This window comes from Thamnophis sirtalis, unplaced genomic scaffold (genome assembly GCF_051295495.1).
Source record: "Thamnophis sirtalis isolate CommonGarterSnake01/CBP01778 unplaced genomic scaffold, rThaSir2_p1.2 scaffold_6, whole genome shotgun sequence".
Taxonomy (NCBI): domain Eukaryota; kingdom Metazoa; phylum Chordata; class Lepidosauria; order Squamata; family Natricidae; genus Thamnophis; species Thamnophis sirtalis.
Genome location: NW_028261386.1, coordinates 112,253,527 through 112,276,777, shown reverse-complemented (window position 1 = coordinate 112,276,777; position 23,251 = coordinate 112,253,527). Strand labels below are relative to the sequence as shown.

The following is a 23,251-nucleotide window of genomic DNA, read 5'->3' as shown; positions in this document are numbered from 1 at the left end:
ACCATTTCCACATTATATAATGTTACTAGGTTTAGCTTCAATTGAATCACAGATTCTATATTCGTTTCTGGGTCTAGAATTTAAATGAGATAAATTTGGACCTTCCGTGATTGATTTCATACTGCTCCAAACTTCTTTGTGTCTCAGGCTAAAACTAAACTGATGGGAAGATAACTGAAAATCTTGACAACCCACAGGAATTCTTAATATAACACATATTTGGATATGGTCTTCATTTCAGGAAATGAAAAATGACCCCGTTCATTTAATCACAGAAGAGGACCTGAAACAGTCTGCTCTTATAGAAAACACATTTTTGAGCAGAAAAGACAAAAAGGATGAAAGAAGGAAGAAAGCCACAGGTAAAAAAGACATAATCATGGGTATCCAAAATAGTTTGTACTCATCTCATCTGGGACAATCTGGGCTTCCAATATAAACTTTTGAGTTTTAGACATGGCAGGAAACTGAATGGTCTTTCAGATGTGGACAAGTTCCATTTTTTTTCTGAACAGAACTGTTTCTAATGTTTTGTTCTCTTTGATGTGATGGTTGGAACCGATCTTGCCTGTTGTAGTTGACTTGTTATCTTTTGAATTTCCTGTTTGAAGCTGACCAACAGGAGGAACAGTGGTGTCCTTTCTGCTGTTGCCCTAAGGAGACTGGGATTTAGCTAGAATTTGGGGTGGTGACCTAGTTTAGGCAGGTCAGGTAATTGTTTGAGTAATGAAATGTCTGCAAGAAAGCAACCAAGTTCACAGAGCACCAAGGACCCCTTGTAAGTCTTTCTATTATGCTGCTGAGGAGATAGTAGCATGGTACATATTTACTCGGAGTAAAAGCCCTCTGGCTTTTCTGCCTTCAAAAGCATTTTATTCCTCTCTCTCAGCCCTCATTCTTAAAATTTGTGAGTCTTCTGGAATAGGGGTTGTGGGCAGTGGAAATTTATGGTGGGAAGAAAGAGAAGAAAGTCCCATTGAACAAATAACAAAAATTTTGTTAGCGTGGATTGCATGAAACTCAGTGCATGATGGTCCTTCTGTTAAGTGATAATTTATCACAGGGTAGATAGCTAAAAGACAGTTTTGTTCTTCAATAACAATAAAGGAACAAACACAAAACATGTTTTGAAGAATGCACTTTATTCAGGCATTTCTTTGTAAAAAATGTTTTAATATCAACATTTAAGCCCTCAATAACAATGCCGCTCTGTAATTTTTATGCTTACAACTATTTAGTGGAGTGTACATCTAAAGCATTTGAATTTAGCTTGTAGCTGAAATGTTTTGGCTAGTTAATTGAAGTCATTTTATACGAAAAATACTACAGGACATTGTTCTGTTTAGATTACTTACAATAATCGTTCCCCCTCTTTTGAAAAACTGTGTTATTTTAATTCCATTGTTGGAGATTTAAATGTGTTTCCTTTCATTCCTAAGCAAATGTATGATTGAAGTCTTGCTATAGATGTTGCTCTCTTTTTCCTAGTAACTGTTTGATTTACATAGAAGTTACATTTTGCAACCAGTTCTTACATATATTTTATGGCGGAAGAGAAAAATTAGAATAAATATTGAACTATTATGTTCCTAGTACGCTTTAATTCATTATTGTGCAATCATGTCACAGTGGCTTTTTATTAATTCCATGCATACTTTTTATAAATTTAGGACTACTGTTTTTTTTCCTGTTTGTTTTCACAAGGATATCAGTTCCATTTCATTATGTTTATGAAAATAGATGATGTTCTATGAATATGTTCCGTGAATATGACTTGACTCATTCATATGGCCAATGGTTAACTATATTGTTTTTCCACCAGAGGGCACTGGAAGGGTGAGAGATAGTGGTGGTGGAAATGCTAGAGAAATCAAAACTAAAAAAAACAAAAAAAAGGGAAGAAAAGATGTCGATAGTGATGACGAGGCACAAGCAAGTAGCACAAGTAAGTAGTGCTTGCTTTGATTATGCTACCTTTTGTAGTTTTCTAAGTCTATTTTGTGTTTCATTTTATTTGAATTTATCATAAAATGCATGCCTACAAAAATGTGTATGTATATGAACATACCCTCATTAAAGAGTTAACTATATTAGTATGATTATGATTTTTATAGATAATTCTTTGAAAAGTGTCTTGAAGTAAATTAAGGGCAGTGTTGGAAATGACACTTCATGAAAAGATCTATCTGAAATAGTGAAGAAATGAACCTGAACAAGAAATCCCAATATACAACTCTTTAGCAATTTTAAATTGTAATTAATGTTTACCTTAAAGAATTACATCTGATGGTGCTATGCAAAGCATTTGAAGGAAGGGGCTGCTTTAATAATTCAAGGAGAGATGAATCATTTACTCTTTGTTTGTTGTGAAGCATCTTAACAGCAATAGCAATAAGACGTATATACTGCTTCAGAGTGCTTTACAGCCCTTTCTAAGCAGTTTACAAGAGTCAGCATATTGCCCCCCAAAATCTGGGTCCTCATTTTACCGACCTGAGAAGGATGGAAGGCTGAGTCAACCTTGAGCCTGGTGAGATTTGAATTATCGAACCACTGGCAGCTGGCAGTCAGCAGAAGTAGCCTGCAGTACTGCATTATAATCACTGTGCCACCACTGCTCTTAATCAAACGCTTTGCCCAGCCCCAATACCAGAGCACATTATTTGCACCAAGTAGCAGTGATGGGTCATTTAAACAAGTAGTTTGGGATAGGAAATCCCATTTTATTAAGCCTCTCTCATAGACTGTTTTCCTCGATGAAATAATTAAAGATTTTGAGTCACACCTGTCTCCTGGTGGCTTCACATTCACATCCATGTAGTTTTTGTGGCATCTGTTCAGAACTGGTTTGCTATGAATTTTTCCAGGATGTTTCTCAGTTTCCTAATCCAATTTACAACTATAGTTCCTAAATTATCTGTAGACTAAGTACTAACTAGTTTTGACCACACTTACCTTTTCAAGATCAGCCAAGACTATTTAAATAATACACCTATCTGTGTTTTGAATTCAATTCATCACCATAACTTTATAAGAAACAAACCTTAGATTTGTAGCATGAACATATCCATCATTTAGAATAATTTTGAAGAAATGCTCAGCACCTAATGTTTTTCTGCATTGATATTAAGATGACTTTATTTTGCACTAGCTTTTACTGTAAAGATCTAATAGCTTCTTCTATCTATAAGGATCTGTTAAGTCAATTAGAAATGTTTGTCATGTTATGACAGGTAGGAGCAAGCAACTTGAGATCCATTTTATGTCACAAGAAGAAATTGAGGATGTTTTAAGAAAGCACATAAGGGACTGTCCTGAAGAGCTCATCACAGAACTTGCGGGTCATCTAATCAGGTAGCTGCAATCATTTATCTTGGGAAAATAATAAACTGCATCTCTTGTACAGAGAGACATCTACAGAAGCAGCAGAGGGCAAGTGACAAAATCTTCATTGAGACATACATTCCATTCCTTAGATACTTGGTGGCCATTTCACAATGCAAGAATGGAGAGAGTTTGTATTGTGAAATCTCAATGGGATTTTTGTCATTGCTGCAGTTAGAAATGGATGCCTGCACCTGTATTGCCCACAACTGGCCAAGCAGAAACCCAGCATTCCATTTTGTAAGGAATACATAGAACATGTAAGGGCAGAAACATTTTTCGTAGTTTGTAATATTACTCAGGTATGGATCATTGCAATGTTTGTTCTTTCCGGAGAGAAAGAAATTTATATTATCTTAGACCAGGGGTGTCAAACTTGCAGCCTGTTAGATGCAGTGCATTGATAAATTCATGCATCTTTCATAGTTTTTCCTACACACATATAGACGTACAATAGGTGCTTAGAATCACTCCACATACATGTCTAAAGAGCATTTTGTTCTCACTTTGACAGCAGTTGCATGTTACTAATTTTTCTCTAACTCACAGATTTGTGACTTTTTGTGAAAGGGTCATTCGATGTCAAGTGGTCTTATTTCAGAAAAGTGCCCAGTTTGACCGTCCCAGATTTTGATGAATTTTGGTGTGAACATGCACACACATCCTCAGTGAACATTGCTAAAGTGTTACATTTGCCAATGCAATCCTTGCAGAAATATAGTCATTTGTTTGACCCCCATACAGCAGCCTTCTACAGTGTGACTCCGAGGTTTCAGCAACTTTGAGACATAATATCTCTGGCAATATTTTGTTGAGAGAAATAAAACTTGGCCATCTTGTACAACCTGTTGTTCTCTATTAAACAAAACAATAAAAACATTGTCATGAGCAATCTCCATCTAGGTAAGCTGGAGCAAAGTTGGCTGAAAACGACTGGCTTGAAAAAAGGTTAAAGTTTGGCTTTTTATATCTCTGAAAGGAAATGTATGAGAAATGTGAACCTTTGTGCGTAATAACTTAGCAACACAAGGTTTTTGAATATAAAATTTCATTCTCCTACTGGTTTTCAATAGTTCACAAATTAAATGTAAAGTTGATGGTTTTTGTAAAAATGCCAAAAATAGGGTATCTTCAGCCCACTTTTAGGGGGAAAAAAGACCTTCTGGAAACTCTGTTAAATCATTCATTAGAAAGAGCATGTTTCAGTGCCCCTAAAAAAGTAAGGTTGGTTTTTCATCGCTGACGTATAAAGCCCTAAATACAGGGATAAAGTTGAGGACTTTGTATGGCAATGTCACATGCATTCATTGAAATCTGCGATGGTTGAGTAGGGAGCCCCAGACCACTTGACATGGAATGACCCCAAACCTTTGTAAATATACTGCTCAAAAAAATAATAAAGGAAACACTTAAACAACACAATGTAACTCCAAGTCAATCACACATCTGTGAAATCAAACTGTCCACTTAGGTAGCAACACTGACTGACAATCAATTTCACATGCTGTTGTGCAAATGGAATAGACAACAGGTGGAAAGCATAGGCAGTTAGCAAGACATCCCCAATAAAGGAGTGGTTCTTCGGGTGGTGATCCCAGACCACTTCTCAGTTCCTATGCTTTCTGGCTGATGGTTTGGTCACTTTTGAATGCTGGCGGTGCTTTCACTCTAGTGATAGCATGAGACGGAGTCTACAACCCACACAAGTGGCTCAGGTAGTGCAGCTCATCCAGGATGGTACATCAATGCGAGCTGTGGCAAGAAGGTTTGCTGTGTCTGTCAGCGTAGTGTCCAGAGCATAGAGGCACTACCAGGAGACAGGCCAGTACATCAGGAGACGTGGAGGAGGCCGTAGGAAGGCAACAACACAGCATCAGGACTGCTACTTCCACCTTTGTGCAAGGAGGGACAGGAGGAGCACTGCCAGAGCCCTGAAAAATGACCTCCAGTGGGTCACAAATGTGCATATGGCTGCTCAAATGGTCAGAAACAGACTCCATAGAGTCTGGGTGGTATGAGGGCCCGACGTCTACAGGTGGGGGTTGTGCTTACAGCCCAACACCATGCAGGACGTTTGGCATTTGCCAGAGAACACCAAGATTGGCAAATTCGTCACTGGCGCCCTGTGCTCTTCACAGATGAAAGCGGGTTCACACTGAGCACATGTGACAGACGTGACAGGGTCTGGAGACGCCATGGAGAATGTTCTGCTGTCTGCAACATCCTCCAGCATGACCAGTTTGGCAGTGAGTCAGTAATGGTGTGGGGTGGCATTTATTTAGGGGGTAGCACAGCCCTCCATGTGCTTGCCAGAGGTAGCCTGACTGCCATTAGGTACCGAGATGAGATCCTCAAACTCCTTTTGAGACCATATGCTGGTGGGGTTGGCCCTGGGTTCCTCCTAATGCAAGACAATGCTAGACCTCATGTGGCTGGAGTGTGTCAGCAGTTCCTGAAAGACGAAGGCATTGATGCTATGGACTGCCTGCCCATTCCACAGAGCTGAATCCAATTGAGCACATCTGGGACATCATGTCTCGCTCCATCCACCAATGCCACATTGCACCAGACTGTCCAGGAGTTGAGGGATGCTTTAGTCCAGGTGTGGGAGGAGATCCCTCAGGAGACCATCCATCACCTCATCGGGAGCATGCCCAGGCATTGTAGGGAGGTCATACAGGCATGTGGAGGCCACACACACTACTGAGACTCATTTTGACTTGTTTGAAGGACATTACATCAAAGTTGGATCAGCCTGTAGTGTTTTTTTCCACTTTAATTTTGAGTGTAACTCCAAATCCAGACCTCCATGGGTTGCTAAATTTGATTTCCATTGATAATTTTTGTGTGATTTTGTTGTCAGCACGTTCAACTATATAATGAACAAAGTATTTAATAAGAATATTTTATTCATTCAGATCCAGGATGTCTTATTTTTGTGTTCCCTTTATTTTTTTTGAGCAGTGTATAAAAAGAGCTAAGAAGATGCTTATCTTGGTTAGAAGGATAGAAATATAGATATAGTCATCATGGACTAAAAATAGTCTCTGGTTTGTTCTGCAAATGTATTCTGATTGTTTTGTAATCATCTAGCTTTATCTAGAGCTTGTAACTTGTAGCTTGATTGCAATTTCACAGTGCAAGAATGGAGAGAGTCTGTACTTTCATAGATTCCTTCATGGTTCATGACCTGAAATCTTCCACAAACCAGGTGTTCATTCCTTCAAGCAGCTCCATCTGATGAGTGAAAATGCTCCTGCTTTGTTAGGCATTAATGCCCCTAAAGAAATGAAACTTCCTTCTTGATTCTTGTTTTATTGATTTTTAAATTGTTTTTGATCAATCGTCATATCCCAAGAAAAAAGTGAATGCTGCCATTAGTATCCAGCAACTTCAAATGGATATTAGAAAAGTATCCCTGAAATAGCTAACCTTTGATTCCAGGAATTGCACAGGATGGATCAACTGGCCTATAAAACTGTCTAACACCAGAGGAAATGGAGCCATGGATTCTGTATTTTCCCTCCACTCCCTTGAACACACACATGCGCACAAGCACACATACACACACACATACACACACACAATTTTCCCACCCACTATCAACCCTTCAGGATAGACCAACCTAGAAAACCAAAATCACATAGGCCTATATTACTTTTTTTATATTATTATAGTAACAGAATCTTGAATGCATTTCTTCCCCCTTTTAGCTTTGTGAGAATGTGTCAATTTTTTTCCCCCAGGTTATATTTCTTCCCCAGATTCAGTTTTTTTTAAAATCTCATCATTGTCTTGGTAGCAGCTCTTCCTCCTATCCCTCCAGTTCATTCTGTCTGCCTCTTATGCCTACTGGGAAAATTAATTTTAACAAGGCCAATAAGACACAAAGTACTGCAGGGCTAATTGTTTTTCGTGCCTGGGCATTCTGCCACCTAGTATGGGGTCCTTCCCTTTCCTATATTTATTGGAAGCCATTCAGTCCTCTGTACTGACAGATGTGAAGGTCAGCCTGACATCAGCAGTTCTCTGATTCAAGACAAGGCTGTTTTGTTTTAACAGTCTATCACTTTTGGACCAATGGTTGGTTTCTGCTAATTGTCACCCTGTATTCTGCTTCCTTCTCCTCTCCTTAAGGCCCTTAACAAAGAACTATCAGGAAGTGTTGCGTTCTGTATTTTTTTCCTCAACTTCTCACTCCGGAGCTAGCAGAAAAAGGACCATTAAGGATTTACAGGAAGAAGTTTCCAATTTGTATAACAATATCCGGTTATTTGAAAAAGGAGCAAAACATTTCACAGGTGAGATAAAGAGTTTTCATAACAACAAAATAAATACCGTATTTTTCGGAGTATAAGACACACTGGAGTATAAGATGCACTAAGGTTTTGAAGAGGCAATTTTTTTTTAAAAGATAGGGAGAGAAAGGGAGAGAGAGAGAAATACAGTAGGTAGGTAGGGAGAGAGAGAGAGAGGGAATATACAGATAGGTAGAGAGAGAGAAACACAGTAGGTAGGGAGAGAGAGAAAGAGAGAGGGTAGGTAGGTAGATAGATAGAGGGATATATAGAGAGAGAAATACAGTAGGGAGAGAAAGAGAGAGGGTAGGTAGGTAGGTAGGTAGGTAGATAGGTAGGTAGGTAGATGTTTCCAGGTGTATTTATCCATGTGCTGGAGAAGGAAATCTGACAACCTGCAGCACCTAAGACTTGTTGCTGCTGGCACAGCACTTGATCAATGTAATTCTCATCAATCACCCTAACTTAAAGAGCTTTCCGAAAGGGGAGGGGGAGTTTTTGCACTCTGCAAACCTTCCCAAAATGGCCCATTTTTTTCGTGAAAACGGGCATTTTTTTTCAAATAAAAGACATGAATAACCTTGGGGGGGGGGCTTGCAGAGTGCTCCTGGGGGGAGGGGAAAGAGCAAAAAACGGCCCATTTTTTGCTCATTTCTGCCCTCCCCAGCCCCCAGGAGTTCTTTGAAAGCCTCCATAAGGGTATGCACAGCCATTTTGGTGAAGGGGGTGGGACTTCAGGAGGCAAAAAAATGCTATATTCGATGTATAAGACGCACCCAGATTTTCAGCTTCTTTTTTGAGGAAAAAAGGTGTGTCTTATACTCCGAAAAATACGGTAAGCATTTACTGTGCAGTATCTGAAGTGCCCCCATTTTTTGTTCCAGGTTTATTTCACCTCTTTGTTTCATATGAACCATTTTTTATTGTTTGCTAACTGTTTTGATTTCCAGCTAGTTGATGATCCTGCTCCTTCAATTTTCTTAGACCATTTTCTGCTACAGCTTTGGCTGATTCTTTTTTCTGGTCTTCTCTCTGCTACTTCATCTCTACAATATTTTTGTGTTGATCTTTATTGATTCTGTAATTTGTGATTTACATAGTATGGGTTGTTGTTGTTTTTTTCTCAGCTGAAAGCAGGATGTCCTAGTTTGAAATATTTGACATTGCCAACAAGCTTTTCATGCTTTTTGATGTCGCATTTTAGTAATAAAAGCAGCTGAACACAAGAGTTTCGCAGTGTGACCCAAAGAAAGTTTACTGGTTATAAAGGGATAACTATAGCAAGATTTTTTTTTTAATTTCGAGATTTCTATTTTGCCATTTAATCCATATATACATATTATTCTGAAATTAGATTGTGCAGATTTCTTATGTAATGTGCTGATTTTAAACTAGCATTTTAATAATAGAAATTTTATTTTACAGACGAGACACAAAATAACATTGCAAAACACATGCTGAAAACAGTTTGTACAGATATCACTAATCTTATTTTCAACTTCCTTGCTGGTGATGTAATGATGGCAGCTGATGATTACACCACCCTTACAATTGAGGTACAACAATGCAATTTTCTGTAGTGTCTTGGTTTCTTAAAGAATGATGGGTTTCCCAAGCTGTGCAAGAAATCACAATGTAACACAACAGATGCTTTTCAATGTGTCACTTGTTGATCCTACTACACAGGTTTCGTTTTAATTGTACTGCTGCTAAATGGTTTCCATGCACTGTTAAAGGTGATGGTTATTCCTACAAATTACTAAATGGTTTCAGATCAGGATATCTGAAATATCACCCATTTTTCTAAAAACCTGCCAATTTTTGTTGTTGTTCTGTCACTAAGTCATGGTCAATTCTTCATGACACCATGGACCATAGCAAGCCAGGGCCCCCTGTCCACCACTGTCCTTACACTACCAGTGTGATGTTTTCAGCAAGCTGGAAATATTATTTCCTTTTTAATTATTGTAAAATGACTTCAAATGGATTTGCTTTAACCTTCTCTCTTAAAGGGTTCAGGTTCCTCCATTCCTGTTTTTCTTATTTTAGCTTTTTTGAAAATCAATTTAAGTTATAAGTTGTAAATGATAAATTTTGGTGAGTTTTGGAAGATTCTGAAGGCCATAATCAAACACAGTGAAACGTGGTACCTGTCAAGATTTTAAAATTAACTGTAAATGGGCAGTTCTAATTGCAGTTTGAAACTTAAACATATCTTAAATATGTAGAAATAATCTAAACAAGAAAAAATTAAGCCAAGTATTGTATCATTTAGAATTAAGTAGCTATGAGTTAGGTATCTTCCTTCCTCTCAGATAAGTAGCTAAGAATAAACTTTTCAATATTTCCTGTCTGTTTCCCAGAGTAGCATGTAAATTAAAAAATTATTTAGGACATTATCATTCAATTCTTTCCTTATTTATAAAAATAAGGAAGAGCTAAATTAGGGAAAATAAATTACACGTGTGTGCACACATACACACTACAGTTTTTAGAATATACTAGTTGATAACCCAGCGATACCCAGGTATTTATTTGTAGGGAGAAAATGTTCGGACCAAATGTAATTTCTAATGTTGGATTTTCCCCCTTACCAGAGGGAGCCCCTTTGTGAACTACTGTGAAACCGTTACCATGGCAACTCCACTTGCTGTACAGTAGAAGCCAAGTTTGGTTGAAATTGCTCGAGGCATTCTAGAGTTATGCTGCAACATACACACATACACACAGCCATTTATATATATAAATATTTGTGAAATATTTAAGCATTTTCGGAAATAAATATGTTAGACCTTGAAACCTTACATTATCTTTAACATGTTATATTCTTTTTGAAACTCAAATAGATGAGGAAGAAAATTTTAAGTACATTATCTGAAGAGATGAGAGGTCCTTTAACAAAGCTCCATGTTTCTCTGAATGGCAAGGTAAGTTCCAAGTTCCAAGTTTATTTTGTAATTAATTTGTTGAAGGATATTGTTAATTAGTTATTAGCTTAATAACATTTTGAAATATGTAGATATTAACTCTGAATCACTCTTTCCCAACCACTATTAGGTTAGTAAAAGTCCAACTGGGGGAAAATGTCATTTTATATGCATAGAAATCAAAATGGAGATGAAGTTAGGGACACCAATGATTGAAAATTAATTTTAATGTCTATTCAGAGGAAGAGAGTTATAAAATTATAGAACTTCCTAATAGGAATAGGAAACGTTAATTACATTTTTCTCAGTTGAAAATGTCAGGTTAGTTTTAAAATGTACCATTTTGAATGAAATCTGTATGAATTGTGAATAGTTTTCATTGTATTCCATACCTTGATATAAGAATTGTGTTTAATTTTTTTTTCTTAAGTGACTCATTGTGATAGAACTATTTTTACGAAGTGCAATGGGTAAAGAGAGAAAATGGGGGAGCATCTATGAAAGGTGTATCCTCACAATCAATGATCAGATTTAGGAATGGAATCACTTTTTCAGTTAACTGCATCTATCCAAAATCCTATATTTAAGTTGTTTTTTTTAATTTATCAAACCATTATATCTGACCTCTCAAATGTTTATCCTATATCTCACCTAGATTACAGTCCTATCTGTGGTACATACTAGGGGTGGGTTCCGGCAGGCACTACTTCCAGTTTGCTCATGGCTGCGCCCCATGCGCACATCCACAGTTCAATAAAAATTGTTCTGCGCATGGGCAGAAGCCAAAAACAAGATGGAGAACCAGTTCGGGGATGTGGCAGGCCTGGGTCGCTGCCAGTTCCAGTGACCCAAGTCGCCAAACCACTACTGGTTTGGCCGAACTAGTCCGAACTGGTAGGAACTCACCACTGGTACATACCCCTATGTGAACATCCTTGCTTCAATAGATGAAGGGTATTTTCTCTCTCTTTTCCCTTTTCCCTTTCTGGCAATTCATTGATTTACTCTTTTTATTTGCCTAGAAAATACTATTTTTGTTAAAGAAAATTGCTGGAACCTGAACTAGTAATAATGAATTTGTTTCTTTTTTAAAAAAAAAGACTTTGGAAGAATTTGTTTCTTGTCTTGATGCTGCTGCAGAGGCTTGTGATATCATGTTGAAAAAGGGAGATAAGAAGAAAGAAAGGTAACTGTTAATTTGGGGGTGATGGAAGATTACCAACTTGTGGTAAAGATATAATAGTAATTCCTATGAGCCCGAGGGTTAAAGTTCTATGTAGAATCACCCTTGCCAGTAAGATAGAAAGGGGAGCATGAATACTAAGACTAATCGATAGCACAGGGATTAGCTGGTCACGTTCTGTCTGAAGAAAGTCATCTGATACAGAAGAAAAAAAAGCTTCAAATTCAAGACTGGAAGAAGGCAATGGCAACCTACTTCTGTATTATTGTCTATTAAACCGTACAGTCAAGGCTGTAACATTTCGACAGGTTGTATGCCAGCTGGAAAGACTTCCACTTTGAAAGGCATTCATCTAATTCCCAGGGAATTGTTTAAAAAGCCCACAAGCAGATCTGGAGGTTCGGACTTGAGCTGACCAGATTGCAAGGATTTTGCTCACTGATGCTGCCAGTACTAGAAGAGCCATGAGCAACGTTTTTTGTTTTTTTGCTTTTTATCTAAGAACATATATTGGGGGGGGGGGCGTTAAAATTATGAGATTGAGGGGAAGGGGAGAAAGAGAGAGAAAAAGAAAGAAAGAAAAAGAAAGATTCTGTGCAAATGGAAATTAATCTAGTCATAATTTTCAGCCTTGCTCATGAGGCCAGATTTGTCTGGAAATATTTTACAGATAAAGAAATTTAATTATCCTATAGTACTGATCTAATGAAAGCCTGCTAAAGTCTTACAATGTTTATTATCTGCTATTGTGAGTGTCTGCAACCTGCGGCTCCAGACCTACATGTGGCTCTTTGGGCTCTCTGCTGTCCTCCCTCCTTTTTGGAAATCTGACCTCGCTGAGGAATGAGCCATGGTGGAGCCTTCCCTCCTCCTCCTTCCCCTCCATCTACTCTCGCAACCCGCTGGCTGGCTGTGGCAGGGCAAGGAGGGTGCACACGAGTGGGGAAACCCTTCTCAAGCGAGCGCCTGCCTGCGCTGCAGGCGCCTTTGCTGTGCTTCAGCAAGCACAAAAGGGGGGGAGACAGGGAGGGAGAGAAAGAAAGAACATGGTTTTGTGGTTCCCAGTGTTTTTTAACAACTGGTCTATGCCCTAATAACTGACTGGGGTAGGCATGGCTAGGGGGTCATGTGACTGGGATTGAGTGACATTGAGTTGGCCATGTCCACCAGGGTTTTGTGACTCCCAGTGTTTTTTTTTCTGTGGGAAATGGGTCCAAATGGCTCTTTGAGTTTTTAAGGTTGCAGACCCCTATGCTATTGTATTTAAAGGTTCTAGTATAGGAGTCCAAAATTAGATATAATTTAAATATTTTCAATTTTATTGGTAGGTGAATACAGGCAGATAGAGCAGTATTTAATATGCATATTGGCTCCCAAGAGAATGCTCCTCCGAGCCCATAGTTTTATGTTTTTTAATACATTATTTTGTAAATATGTTGAATATTATGGTAAATGTCAGCACAGTTCAGTTGATAAAAACTTTCTTAATGTTCTTCTTTAATTTCTTAGACAAATCCTGTTTCAGCATAGGCAAGCTCTGATTGAACACCTGAAAGTCACAGAGGATCCAGCTCTTATTCTCCATCTGACATCAGTCTTGCTGTTTCAATTCTCAACCCATTCCATGCTTCATGCACCAGGAAGATGTGTGCCGCAGATAATTACCTTCTTAAGTACAAAGATCCCAGAGGTATTTTCACTGAAAATTATTATTTCAGATTATTTTATATTCCTATGTCCCACCCGTAGATATATATACTTCATTCACTGACAATAGGGACTCCGCACCAAATCTCCTGATTGTGTTTTTGAATCTAAGGCACATCTGGTTTTGCCTAACCAAAGAGCAGAGGGGGTTAAGAAAAGAATTACACCTAGTGCTGTTGTATGGGGGTTAATTTGTTGGAAACCATATCTCATTCAGCAGACTCATGAGTTTTATGCAACCACAACTCAAGTCATTAATGTTCCCAATGAATTTTAAATGGTTCTTCCACTAATTGAGAGTTTATTTATTAAAGCACAGCTCCTCAAACACACCATACTCACAACCTGCCCCTACCACTTCGTTGGCCAGAGTCTAGGGCAAGGGTGTCAAACTCACGTTGTCACGTCATCGTCACGTGATGTATCACAACCTTTTTCCCCTTTGCTAAACTGGAGGTGGGCGTGGCCAGCATGTGATGCATCCAGCCCACAGGTCGTGAGTTTGACACCCGGTCTAGGGCACTAATGGCGAACCTTTTTCTTGTGCGTGCCAAAATCGTGTGTGCGCACACTATTGCAGGCATAGGCATGCCCACACCAATTCAATCCTCTCCGCCCACCTGCGCATGCATGCATGACCTCTCCCCAGGCTCCGGAGACTTTCCTGAAGCTTAAGGAGGGCAAACCTAGGGAAGTTAACTGGAAGTTAGGGAACAAGCTCCCGTTTGGCCCATTGGGCCTATTTTTTACACTCCTCAGCCTCTGGGCGCTTTCTGGAACCTGAGGAAGGCTGAAAATAAGCTGGTTGATGCGCACATGCACACCAGAGCTGACTGTTGACATTCCAGCAAATATGGCTCTGTGTGACACCTGTGGCACGTGTGCCATAGGTTCACCATCACCGGTCTAGGGCATTGGAAGAAGCCATGTCCGGATTCCAACACTTCTTGTTTCCTTCCTGGTCAGTCTCTTTTCACAAGCAGCATTGAAGCTTAGGTCTTAGGATTGAAGGCCTTTTTCTTTTTTGAACTTATTTTGCAGCTGATTGGCTTCATGTCTTTTCAGACAGAGATGTACAATGTACAGTTGAGCCAGTGCCTTTTCATTCTGTCAGCTTTGATGCGTCGTTTCTGCACTCCAGCAGTTCTACATTTTTGTCTTCTCTAAGGTCATCTGCAGTTTGCAACTGAATCTCCATATTGAACCTGGCCTCACGATAATTAATATTACTATTATAGTCTGACTTGTAATCTTTGGATCTTGGCTTTCTCGCAAGTGTTCATTCTGCATCTGTAATAGGGGTGAGGTGGCAAAAGAAAGGAACATCTGGCATTCATGAAACCATTTTTAATGACTTACAGTGCATTGATTAACCACTATTTCTGAAGGCCTGATAGAATTAAAATGAAGTAGAGAGGTCTAAGGAAGGAGACTTTGCTATGACAGAGTTCCAGTGATTGAGAAATAGAGAGTTAGTTTTTGGAGATCCACTGGATCATGGACCTTTCAAAGAGTCTGATTTTGTACAATAAACTATGCTGGCCTTGCATAATTTAAAAAAAAACTTTTCCCCAAACATGCAGAATTTCCTATCTGACCAGTAGAAACTGATGGAGCTTGGGATATGGTAATTGATACAATACTGTCTAGCCCTTAAATTGCACTGCTCATGGGTATTGCTATGCTCATTTATTAGAAAAGATCCATTGAATGTGATGAGCCTTGATTTTATGGTCCATGTACAGAATTGTTTTGTAATGGGTTGCATTTCTGTTACCATATTTTAGCAAAATGTTTTAAGCCTGCAAGGAAATTAAACCCAAATAAGTTTGGGTTAACAAATTAGGCCTTTGATGCGGCTGTTATGTTACATTTCTGGATCTGACATATTCTTCATAAAAGGACTAAAATATGACATGGTGTACAGAACTGTACATTTCTCTTTTGCCTTGATCCTAATGTTATCATCATGCTCAGAAAGCATTAGATTTTTATTCCACTTTCATTTTGTGCATCTCGAGGAAGCGTACATAATTCTCCCGCCTCCCATTTTCCCCACAAAAACAGCCCTTGCGGTGGGTTATCTGAGAGAAAGTGAGGGGCCCAAAGATGGCTTCCATACTTTAAGGCCAGATTGGAAGTTGCAGTCTATCACTTCCTTTGATCCATCCTGTTTCTCTGGATTTTTTTAGTTTATTTTTAGTCTGTAGCCTATTTCATTTGTAACATCTAATTAGCCTTCATAGAAGCCACTTTGAATTTTAATTTATTTCTTTTTAGGATCAGCATTCTCTTCTTGTCAAGTACCAGGGATTAGTAGTGAAGCAGCTGATCAGTCAAAACAAGAAGATTGGGCAAGGTGATGATGATTCAGTGGAGAGCACCTTGAACCCAGAAGAAAACACGGAAGCAATCTGGAAAGAACTTCAGGAGCTGTCTGGCTCTGTCAGAGATCTTATTCTCAGGTCCAGAAAATCTTCTGTAACAGAGGAATGTTAAAACTAATAAACTTCCTTCAGGCTTCTCAAAGAGTCAGAATATTTTCTTAGAGAAAAAATATTGCTGATGAGTTTGAAACAGCTTTGGCTTTTAGAGGCTTTGCTTGGAAAACTGTACTATATTATGAAACCCAGAACTGATCATGTAGTAGCAGCGTGAGCATCTAGTCAAGAAATACTCATTGAATATTAATTATGAAGAAAGGGAAAATAACAAGAGCTCCTCTATGAGGGAGGTGGGCAGTGAAATAAGGGTTTGTGGTGGTTTTTTTTTTGACAAAAATCATTTACATTTTGATCAGTGGGCAGTTGATTTCCCTGTTTTTATACAGATGATAATTCTTGAATCAGATGATTATTACAGGTTGATAAACAGAATTAATACTCGGTTTTGGAGACTGGCTGCCTGCAGCAATGCACTAAATATAAAATATAGTAGTTATATCAATAAAAGTATTATTAAAGTGCTTTATATAGAGTCATGGCAACTTTCACATTTTATACAACACTGTCTAGGAAGTTCTTTGTAATTTGACAACCTACAATTTCATACATTCAATACAAGAGAGGGGTTTTTTTTTACTTAGGAAATATAATGTTTTTGCAAAAGCATGACTTGCCTGAACATGGAATCATTCTGAAACATTTGGTAAGATACAAGACTGTTATGGATCTAGTGTGTTCACCAGTGCGTTGCTTGGAGAGTCCAAGCATGGGTTAACACAGTCTATCTGCCCTTGGACTGAGTGAGGTTTTTTTGGCCTCCCTTTGCCTCCATATTTTCAGTTTAAAAACTCAGTCCGCCCGTAAGGACTAAATTAGGGAGCTCTCCAGTCCAAGTACAGATAGACTGGCCTCCCCAAGATTAATTTGACCACTTTGTATTGTGCATTGATAGATAAGAACCAAAGTCTACCATCTGAGATATTATCTTGAGTCTGACTTGCGAAGGAGCCGAGTGAGGAGCGTTGGAGCCAGAGAGAGTGAGAAAGTCATATAAGTTGCTTCTCAACCGCAGATTACCGCCGGGAGGTGCGGGGCCTAGTCCGGGGCGCTGGCTAGTCCTGCCCTCCTACTCATTACCACTCAGGGACCAGAGGGCGGTTGAAGGAAGGGACCTGTCCTTTTGGCGGCCGTCTCCTTCCCTAGAGATCTGCGGGCATGCTTGAGCCGGCTGGCTAGTGCCCGGTGTCCACTTGCTACAAGTACAGCCAAGAGTCGGGAGTCCTCCCCACCATCCGAGGCCCACGGGCAGCATGCAATTTTATGAAGAAAATGGAAGTGGCCAAAATTGTCTGGTATTTTTAAAGTTACTCAAAAAGGTTAAATACTATAAATTAAAGAAAATTAAATTTATATTAAATCTAAAGATATAATATCACTTTGATCTTTTGGGGGGAGAAAATTTGCTCACCCCAAATTTTTAAGATTCCTTGGAGGCCAACAGTATTCTAGCTTATGTTTTTGCTAGCATGCAGTACTTTTACAGTAAATGAATTTAAATAGGATCTATGGCTGCTTATTGCAAGATGCATCTTCAGTAGTATCCATAATAATAGTATTTTATCCTCTTTCAGAAGGAAAAACAAGTTACAGTTCATCACTTGCACTTTCATCCATTTCTGTATTTCTCTGTTGTTGAGTGAGTTATTTTGTCCTAATGCTATTTTTGGAAGATTTTATTCTTATTTTTATACGAAGTGCTGCTGTGTTCTTTCATTTTATCCATTTGTGTTAGCAATATAATTTCATCAGACTCTTATCCTTATATTAAGCATTTGGTTTATTGACATGTAATTCCTGATTTATTTATTTTTTGCAGTTTACATGCAGTAATATGGTAGTGCTGTTTGGATACTACCATATTAGTAGGTTTTATAATGCCAGAATTGATACTGTTTCGCCATATCTTTTCTGCAGTTGTAACATAATTTGCATCTGCTAACTTCAGATCAAGGCATGAAATAGGATTGTGACAGCTAGATTCAAGGGGAAGCAGAGTTGTCTTCTATTAAATTGGATTCCTCTTAGAAGACTGTTTAGTCATAAAAGCATAGCAGAATTACTTGTCTCAAAATGAGATTCCTTTGCTTCCCTCCTCTTGGACAGATTTTTTTTCTCCCTGCTTTATCTCTACTGGTTTTCCCACACCTCCATCATGTACCCAGTTGCTCCATGCTAGTATCCTCTCCTTTGTGACATATTTTGTGCCTGCCCTTCCCATTTTCCCTCTCTCTGTCCCTGACTTTGACCTATGCTACTTACATCAGTTCCAATTTTCTTTCATTCTTCAGTATTCTGCTTTCCTCAGTGCTTCCAAGTTTCCTTTGGAGAACAGTCTTGCCTCATTGTGTATTCCTGAGCTTCCTTCATTTGTTCTTACAAATTAAACATTGTAATTCAGTTTTGATCTACTGATCAAAAAGAATGCATAATAATTAAGTCTTTTAAACACACACACCCTCCACCGCCAGTTATGTCCAAATGTGAAAGGATCAGAAAAAAAATCTCTCTCTCTCTCTCTCTCTCTCTCTCTCTCTCTCTCTCTCTCTCTCTCTCTCTCTCTCTGTCTCTCTGTCTCTCTGTCTCTCTCTCTCTCTCTGTCTCTGTGTGTGTGTGCGTGTGTGTGTTGTTAGGAATATAATCTAATGGTTGGGTTGGCAATATATAAATCATGTAACAATGCTGTACCTGTTTCTTTAAATCATGCTGTAAATGTGATTGGTTGCTGTTTCCTCAATCGGCCATAAGATGGAGCCAGAATCACTGTTAGATGCTGATCTGATCTGAGTGTTTGGAAGTTGGCTGTTAGAGGTGTCGTATAGTGATCAGCATGAGCTATTGTAAGTTTTGCAACTGCTAGCAAACTTTGTGTACCGCACTGTTTGTATGATTATGGACTATGTTATTTGGATTATCCCTTAACTGAAAGACGTTGATGACTGACTGACTTATTTGTGTATGACTTGGACTGTTTGATGGACTCTGATACCTCTATTTCCACGAAAGTAAAAGCCTATTTAAACTGCAGAGTCTCTGTATGTTGGTTTGTGTGTTCTCCAACACTATTCTCACAATGCTTCTCTGAATGCACTCACTCTCCCAACGGGGAGCTTACCTAACGTGTGTGTGTGTGTGTGTGTGTGTATGTGTGAGTGTGTATTTATATTTCAGAGTTTCTCATTAAATTCCAACATTAACTTCCAGGGTCTCCTTTAATGAAAATAGTACTAGTTTATTCATGTTCTGATCTTGGGTTAGATACTGAAAAGGATCAGAGAACTAAAAAGACAGGGTGGTGATTTAAAATCACTTGAAAACTGGGAAGCAGCAGTATTCTCCCCCCCGCCACTTCCAGCCCAAATTTGCACGGAGTGCTCAATCATTTGCAGATAAGGATGAGTTGATAATTTATTACTTGCCAAATGGTAAAAGCAGCCAAGTAAATCACCACATGCCAGCTTTACGTGTACATTAGCTAGTACCGTAGTCTCACTGTTTTATTTTAAATGTAACTATGAGTTTTAGCATCTGTATAATGTCTTGTAATCAGTTCTGTGCCGCAGTGTTGCATCCAAATAGCATAGCGCTAAGCCAATGATAAAAAAACCATAGATGACATCATTTACTCAAATACTTTAACTCATTTTACACAGGCCTGTTCAGCATATTTAACTTGTTACTGGAGATAGCTTTATATGATTATCTATCCTAACTATATTTACAATATACAAAAAAGTATTTAGTCAGCCACCAATTGTGCAAGTTCTCCCACTTAAAAAGATGAGAGAGGCCTGTAATTGACATCATAGGTAGACCTCATCTTTGAGAGACAAAATGAGAAAACAAATCCAGACAATCACATTGTCTGATTTGGAAAGAATTTTTTTGCAAATTATGGTGGAAAATAAGTATTTGGTCACCTACAAACAAGCAAGATTTTGGGCTCTCACAGACCTGTAACTTCTTCTTTAAGAGGCTCCTCTGTCCTCCACTCATTACCTGTATTAATGGCACCTGTTTGAACTTGTTAGCAGTATAAAAGACACCTCAAACAGTCACACTTCAAACTCCACTATGGTGAAGACCAAAGAGCTGTCAAATGACACCAGAAACAAAATTGTAGACCTGGATAGGGAGAATGTCATATGGTCAGAGGAAACCAAAGTAGAACTGTTTGGTAGAAACACAACTCGTCATGTTTGGAGGAGAGAGAATGCTGAGTTACATCCAAAGAACACCATACCTACTGTGAAGCACGGGGGTGGCAACATCATGCTTTGGGGCTGTTTCCCTGCAAAGGGACCAGGACGACTAATCCGTGTACAGGAAAGAATGAATGGGGCCATGTATCGTGAGATTTTGAGTGCAAACCTCCTTCCATCAGCAAGGGCATTGAAGATGAAACTTGGCTGGGTCTTTCAGCATGACAATGATCCCAAACACACCGCCCGGGCAACAGGAGTGGGTTTGTAAGAAGCATTTCAATGTCCTGGAGTGGCCTAGCCAGTCTCCAGATCTCAACCCCATAGAAAACCTTTGGAAGGAGTTGAAAGTCCGTGTTGCCCAGCGACAGCCTCAAAACATCACTGCTCTAGAGGAGATCTGCATGGAGGAATGGGCCAACATACCAGCAACAGTGTGTGCCAACATTGTGAAGACTTACAGAAAACGTTTGACCTCTGTCATTGCCAACAAAGGATATATAACAAAGTACTGAGATGAACTTTTGATATTGACCAAATACTTATTTTCCATCATAATTTGCAAAAAAATTCTTTCCAAATCAGACAATGTGATTGTCTGGATTTGTTTTCTCATTTTGCCTCTCATAGTTGAGGTCTACCTATGATGTCAATTACAGGCCTCTCTCATCTTTTTAGTGGGAGAACTTGCACAATTGGTGGCTGACTAAATACTTTTTTGCCCCACTGTATATACATATATATACAATAATGTAGTTTGTAACGGCTTCTGAATAAAATTATATTTTAATGTTTTTTAATTAAAGCAAGGTTTTTATATGTTTATTCTAACTAGAGGATTACATATCTTTTGCTATATTTGTAAACAAGAAGAACCAACTTTAAAACATTGGAGTATTTATTTTATCTTTTTAATACCTTGAGGTATCAAAATTGCAATTCTGATGCTCTTTTTTAAACCAGATAACCAACCATAGGCATTTATTAGATATTCCTGGGTCTCTGCATGAATCTATATTTCAAACTTGTCTGGTGCAACAGATAAAAGAAATGCTGGTAATTTTTATATATTTTGTAATATGAAAAATAACTGCAAAGGTTACACGAAGAAGTGAGTTTGAAAAAGGGCATGAATATAATAAATTGAAAAAGCAGTTAGGATGCATTGGAACATTTTGCATTGGAAATTCTGGAAGTTTACGGTTTGTTTTAGAGGAGTAGAAGACAATTAGAAGAAAGCTCCAATTTTATACAATAATTTCTACCCATGTGTACAAGCAATTTGTTCTACAGATTGCAGAGTACAATCATTTGCAACTAAATTGAAACTAACACTGATCATTGTGCTTTCAAAGCTGAAAGGTTGTTCAATTCCAGTTAAGGAATACTATTTAAGCATTCCCATTACAACCATAAATTGAAGAAAAATCTGGATGAGCTTGAAGCAAACAAAGTATTCAAACAAGCCCAAAAGAAGTACCGTATTTTTCAGACTATAAGATGCATCAGTGTATAAGACACACCAACATTTTGAAGAGGTAAGTAAGAAAAAAAAGATTTTGTTCTCCCTGGCCCCCAGGAGCAGTCTGCAGGCTTCAACAAGGCTTGGGGAAGGCAAAACACCTCCATTTTTCACCTGTTTTCGCAAAAATAAGATGTGGGAACAGGATTTTGGGAGGCCAAAAATGGCTGCATTCAGTGTATAAGACACACCAATATTTCCACGTTCTTTTGGGGGGGGAGGTGCGTCTTATACTCCAAAAAAATACGGTCCAAATGAAAAGGAATGTGTGGGTGACCTGACTTCAATCAGAACAGAGCTGGAAAGGAACTTGGAGGTCTTCTAGTTCAACCTCCTGCTCAAATAGACCCTATACCATTTCAGACAAGTAGCTGTTCAGTCTCTTCTTAAAAACCTCCAGTGCTGAAGCACCCACAACTTCTGATAGCAAGCTGTTCCATTGGTTAACTGTTCTCACTCTTAGGAAGTTTCTCCTTAATTCCATGTTGTTTCTCTCCTTGATTAGTTTACATCTATTGTTTCTTGTCTTGCCCTCCGGTGCTTTGGAAAATAAGTTGACCTCCCTCTTCTTTGTGGCAGCCCCTCAAATACTGGAACACTGCTATCGTGTCCCCTTCTTTTCTTTAGACTAGCCCAGTGGTAGTCAACCTGGTCCCTACCGCCCACTAGTGGGCGTTCCAGCTTTCATGGTGGGTGGTAGGGGTTTGCTGTAACTCTGCTTAATAAATTTTTAAAGTAAAGCTACTTCCCTACTTTATAAATCACCATTACTGTGGAACAGGTGGGCAGTTAGAAAATGTTACTACCAGGGGTGGGTTTCAACTGGTTCGCGGCGGTCCCTGTGAACCGGTTGGTCGGCGAACCCGGAAGTAAGTAACTTCCGGGAACGGCGAAGGGTCCACCCACCCGCCTGCGCTCCTTACCTGATTTTGACGAGTTCTGCGCTTCCACGCATGCGCAGGACGCATACAGCGCCTGCGCAATCCTCCAGGAGCAGCTGGAGTATCGCACAGACGCTAGTACACATGCGTGCACCGCGCGCATGCACGAGGACACCGCCGGCCCCGTTTCAACCGAACCGGTTGGAACAGGGTGAGAAACCCACCCCTGGTTACTACTAACAGATACAAAAGTGGGCGGTAGATATAAAAAGGTTGACTACCCCTGGACTAGCCAAACCCAAGTCTGCAACCCTGGAGACAAGATAAAAAGATGCTGCCTAGAGATGATCAGATGAGAGGAAGGAGCCTATAATTGTTTAACGGGCAGAGAACGAAACTTAGGAAAGACCTTCCCAACTGTCAAATGGTTAAAAGTGGGAGCAGGAAATTTGTACCTTCAGACTTGCTGTGCGTAATTGTGCCTTCCAATTACGTTGATTTAGCTCATTTAATCCTGTTTGCTATCTGGATTACCCAGAGGACTGACACCAAATCATGAAAGCAGCTGAATCTTTTCCCCCCAGGAAAAGTCTCACAGCTGCCACTAGAAACTTCCAAATGTGTACTTGTGAGCGCAGGCACAGCT

The 23,251-nt window shown here is 39.1% G+C and overlaps 1 protein-coding gene across 1 annotated transcript in view; it reads left to right on the top strand.

Moving 5' to 3' along the window:
- UFL1 (UFM1 specific ligase 1) overlaps positions 1 to 16,022 on the top strand; it is a 36,409-nt gene extending 20,387 nt beyond the window's left edge. The window contains exons 11-19 of the mRNA XM_014065965.2: positions 242 to 362; positions 1,823 to 1,945; positions 3,234 to 3,354; positions 7,522 to 7,685; positions 9,108 to 9,238; positions 10,529 to 10,609; positions 11,710 to 11,795; positions 13,302 to 13,482; positions 15,780 to 16,022. Coding sequence (XP_013921440.2) covers positions 242 to 362; positions 1,823 to 1,945; positions 3,234 to 3,354; positions 7,522 to 7,685; positions 9,108 to 9,238; positions 10,529 to 10,609; positions 11,710 to 11,795; positions 13,302 to 13,482; positions 15,780 to 15,998 — 1,227 coding nt within the window. The 3' untranslated portion in view covers positions 15,999 to 16,022. The remainder of the gene's footprint in view (positions 1 to 241; positions 363 to 1,822; positions 1,946 to 3,233; positions 3,355 to 7,521; positions 7,686 to 9,107; positions 9,239 to 10,528; positions 10,610 to 11,709; positions 11,796 to 13,301; positions 13,483 to 15,779) is intronic.
- Positions 16,023 to 23,251: the final 7,229 nt, after the last annotated feature.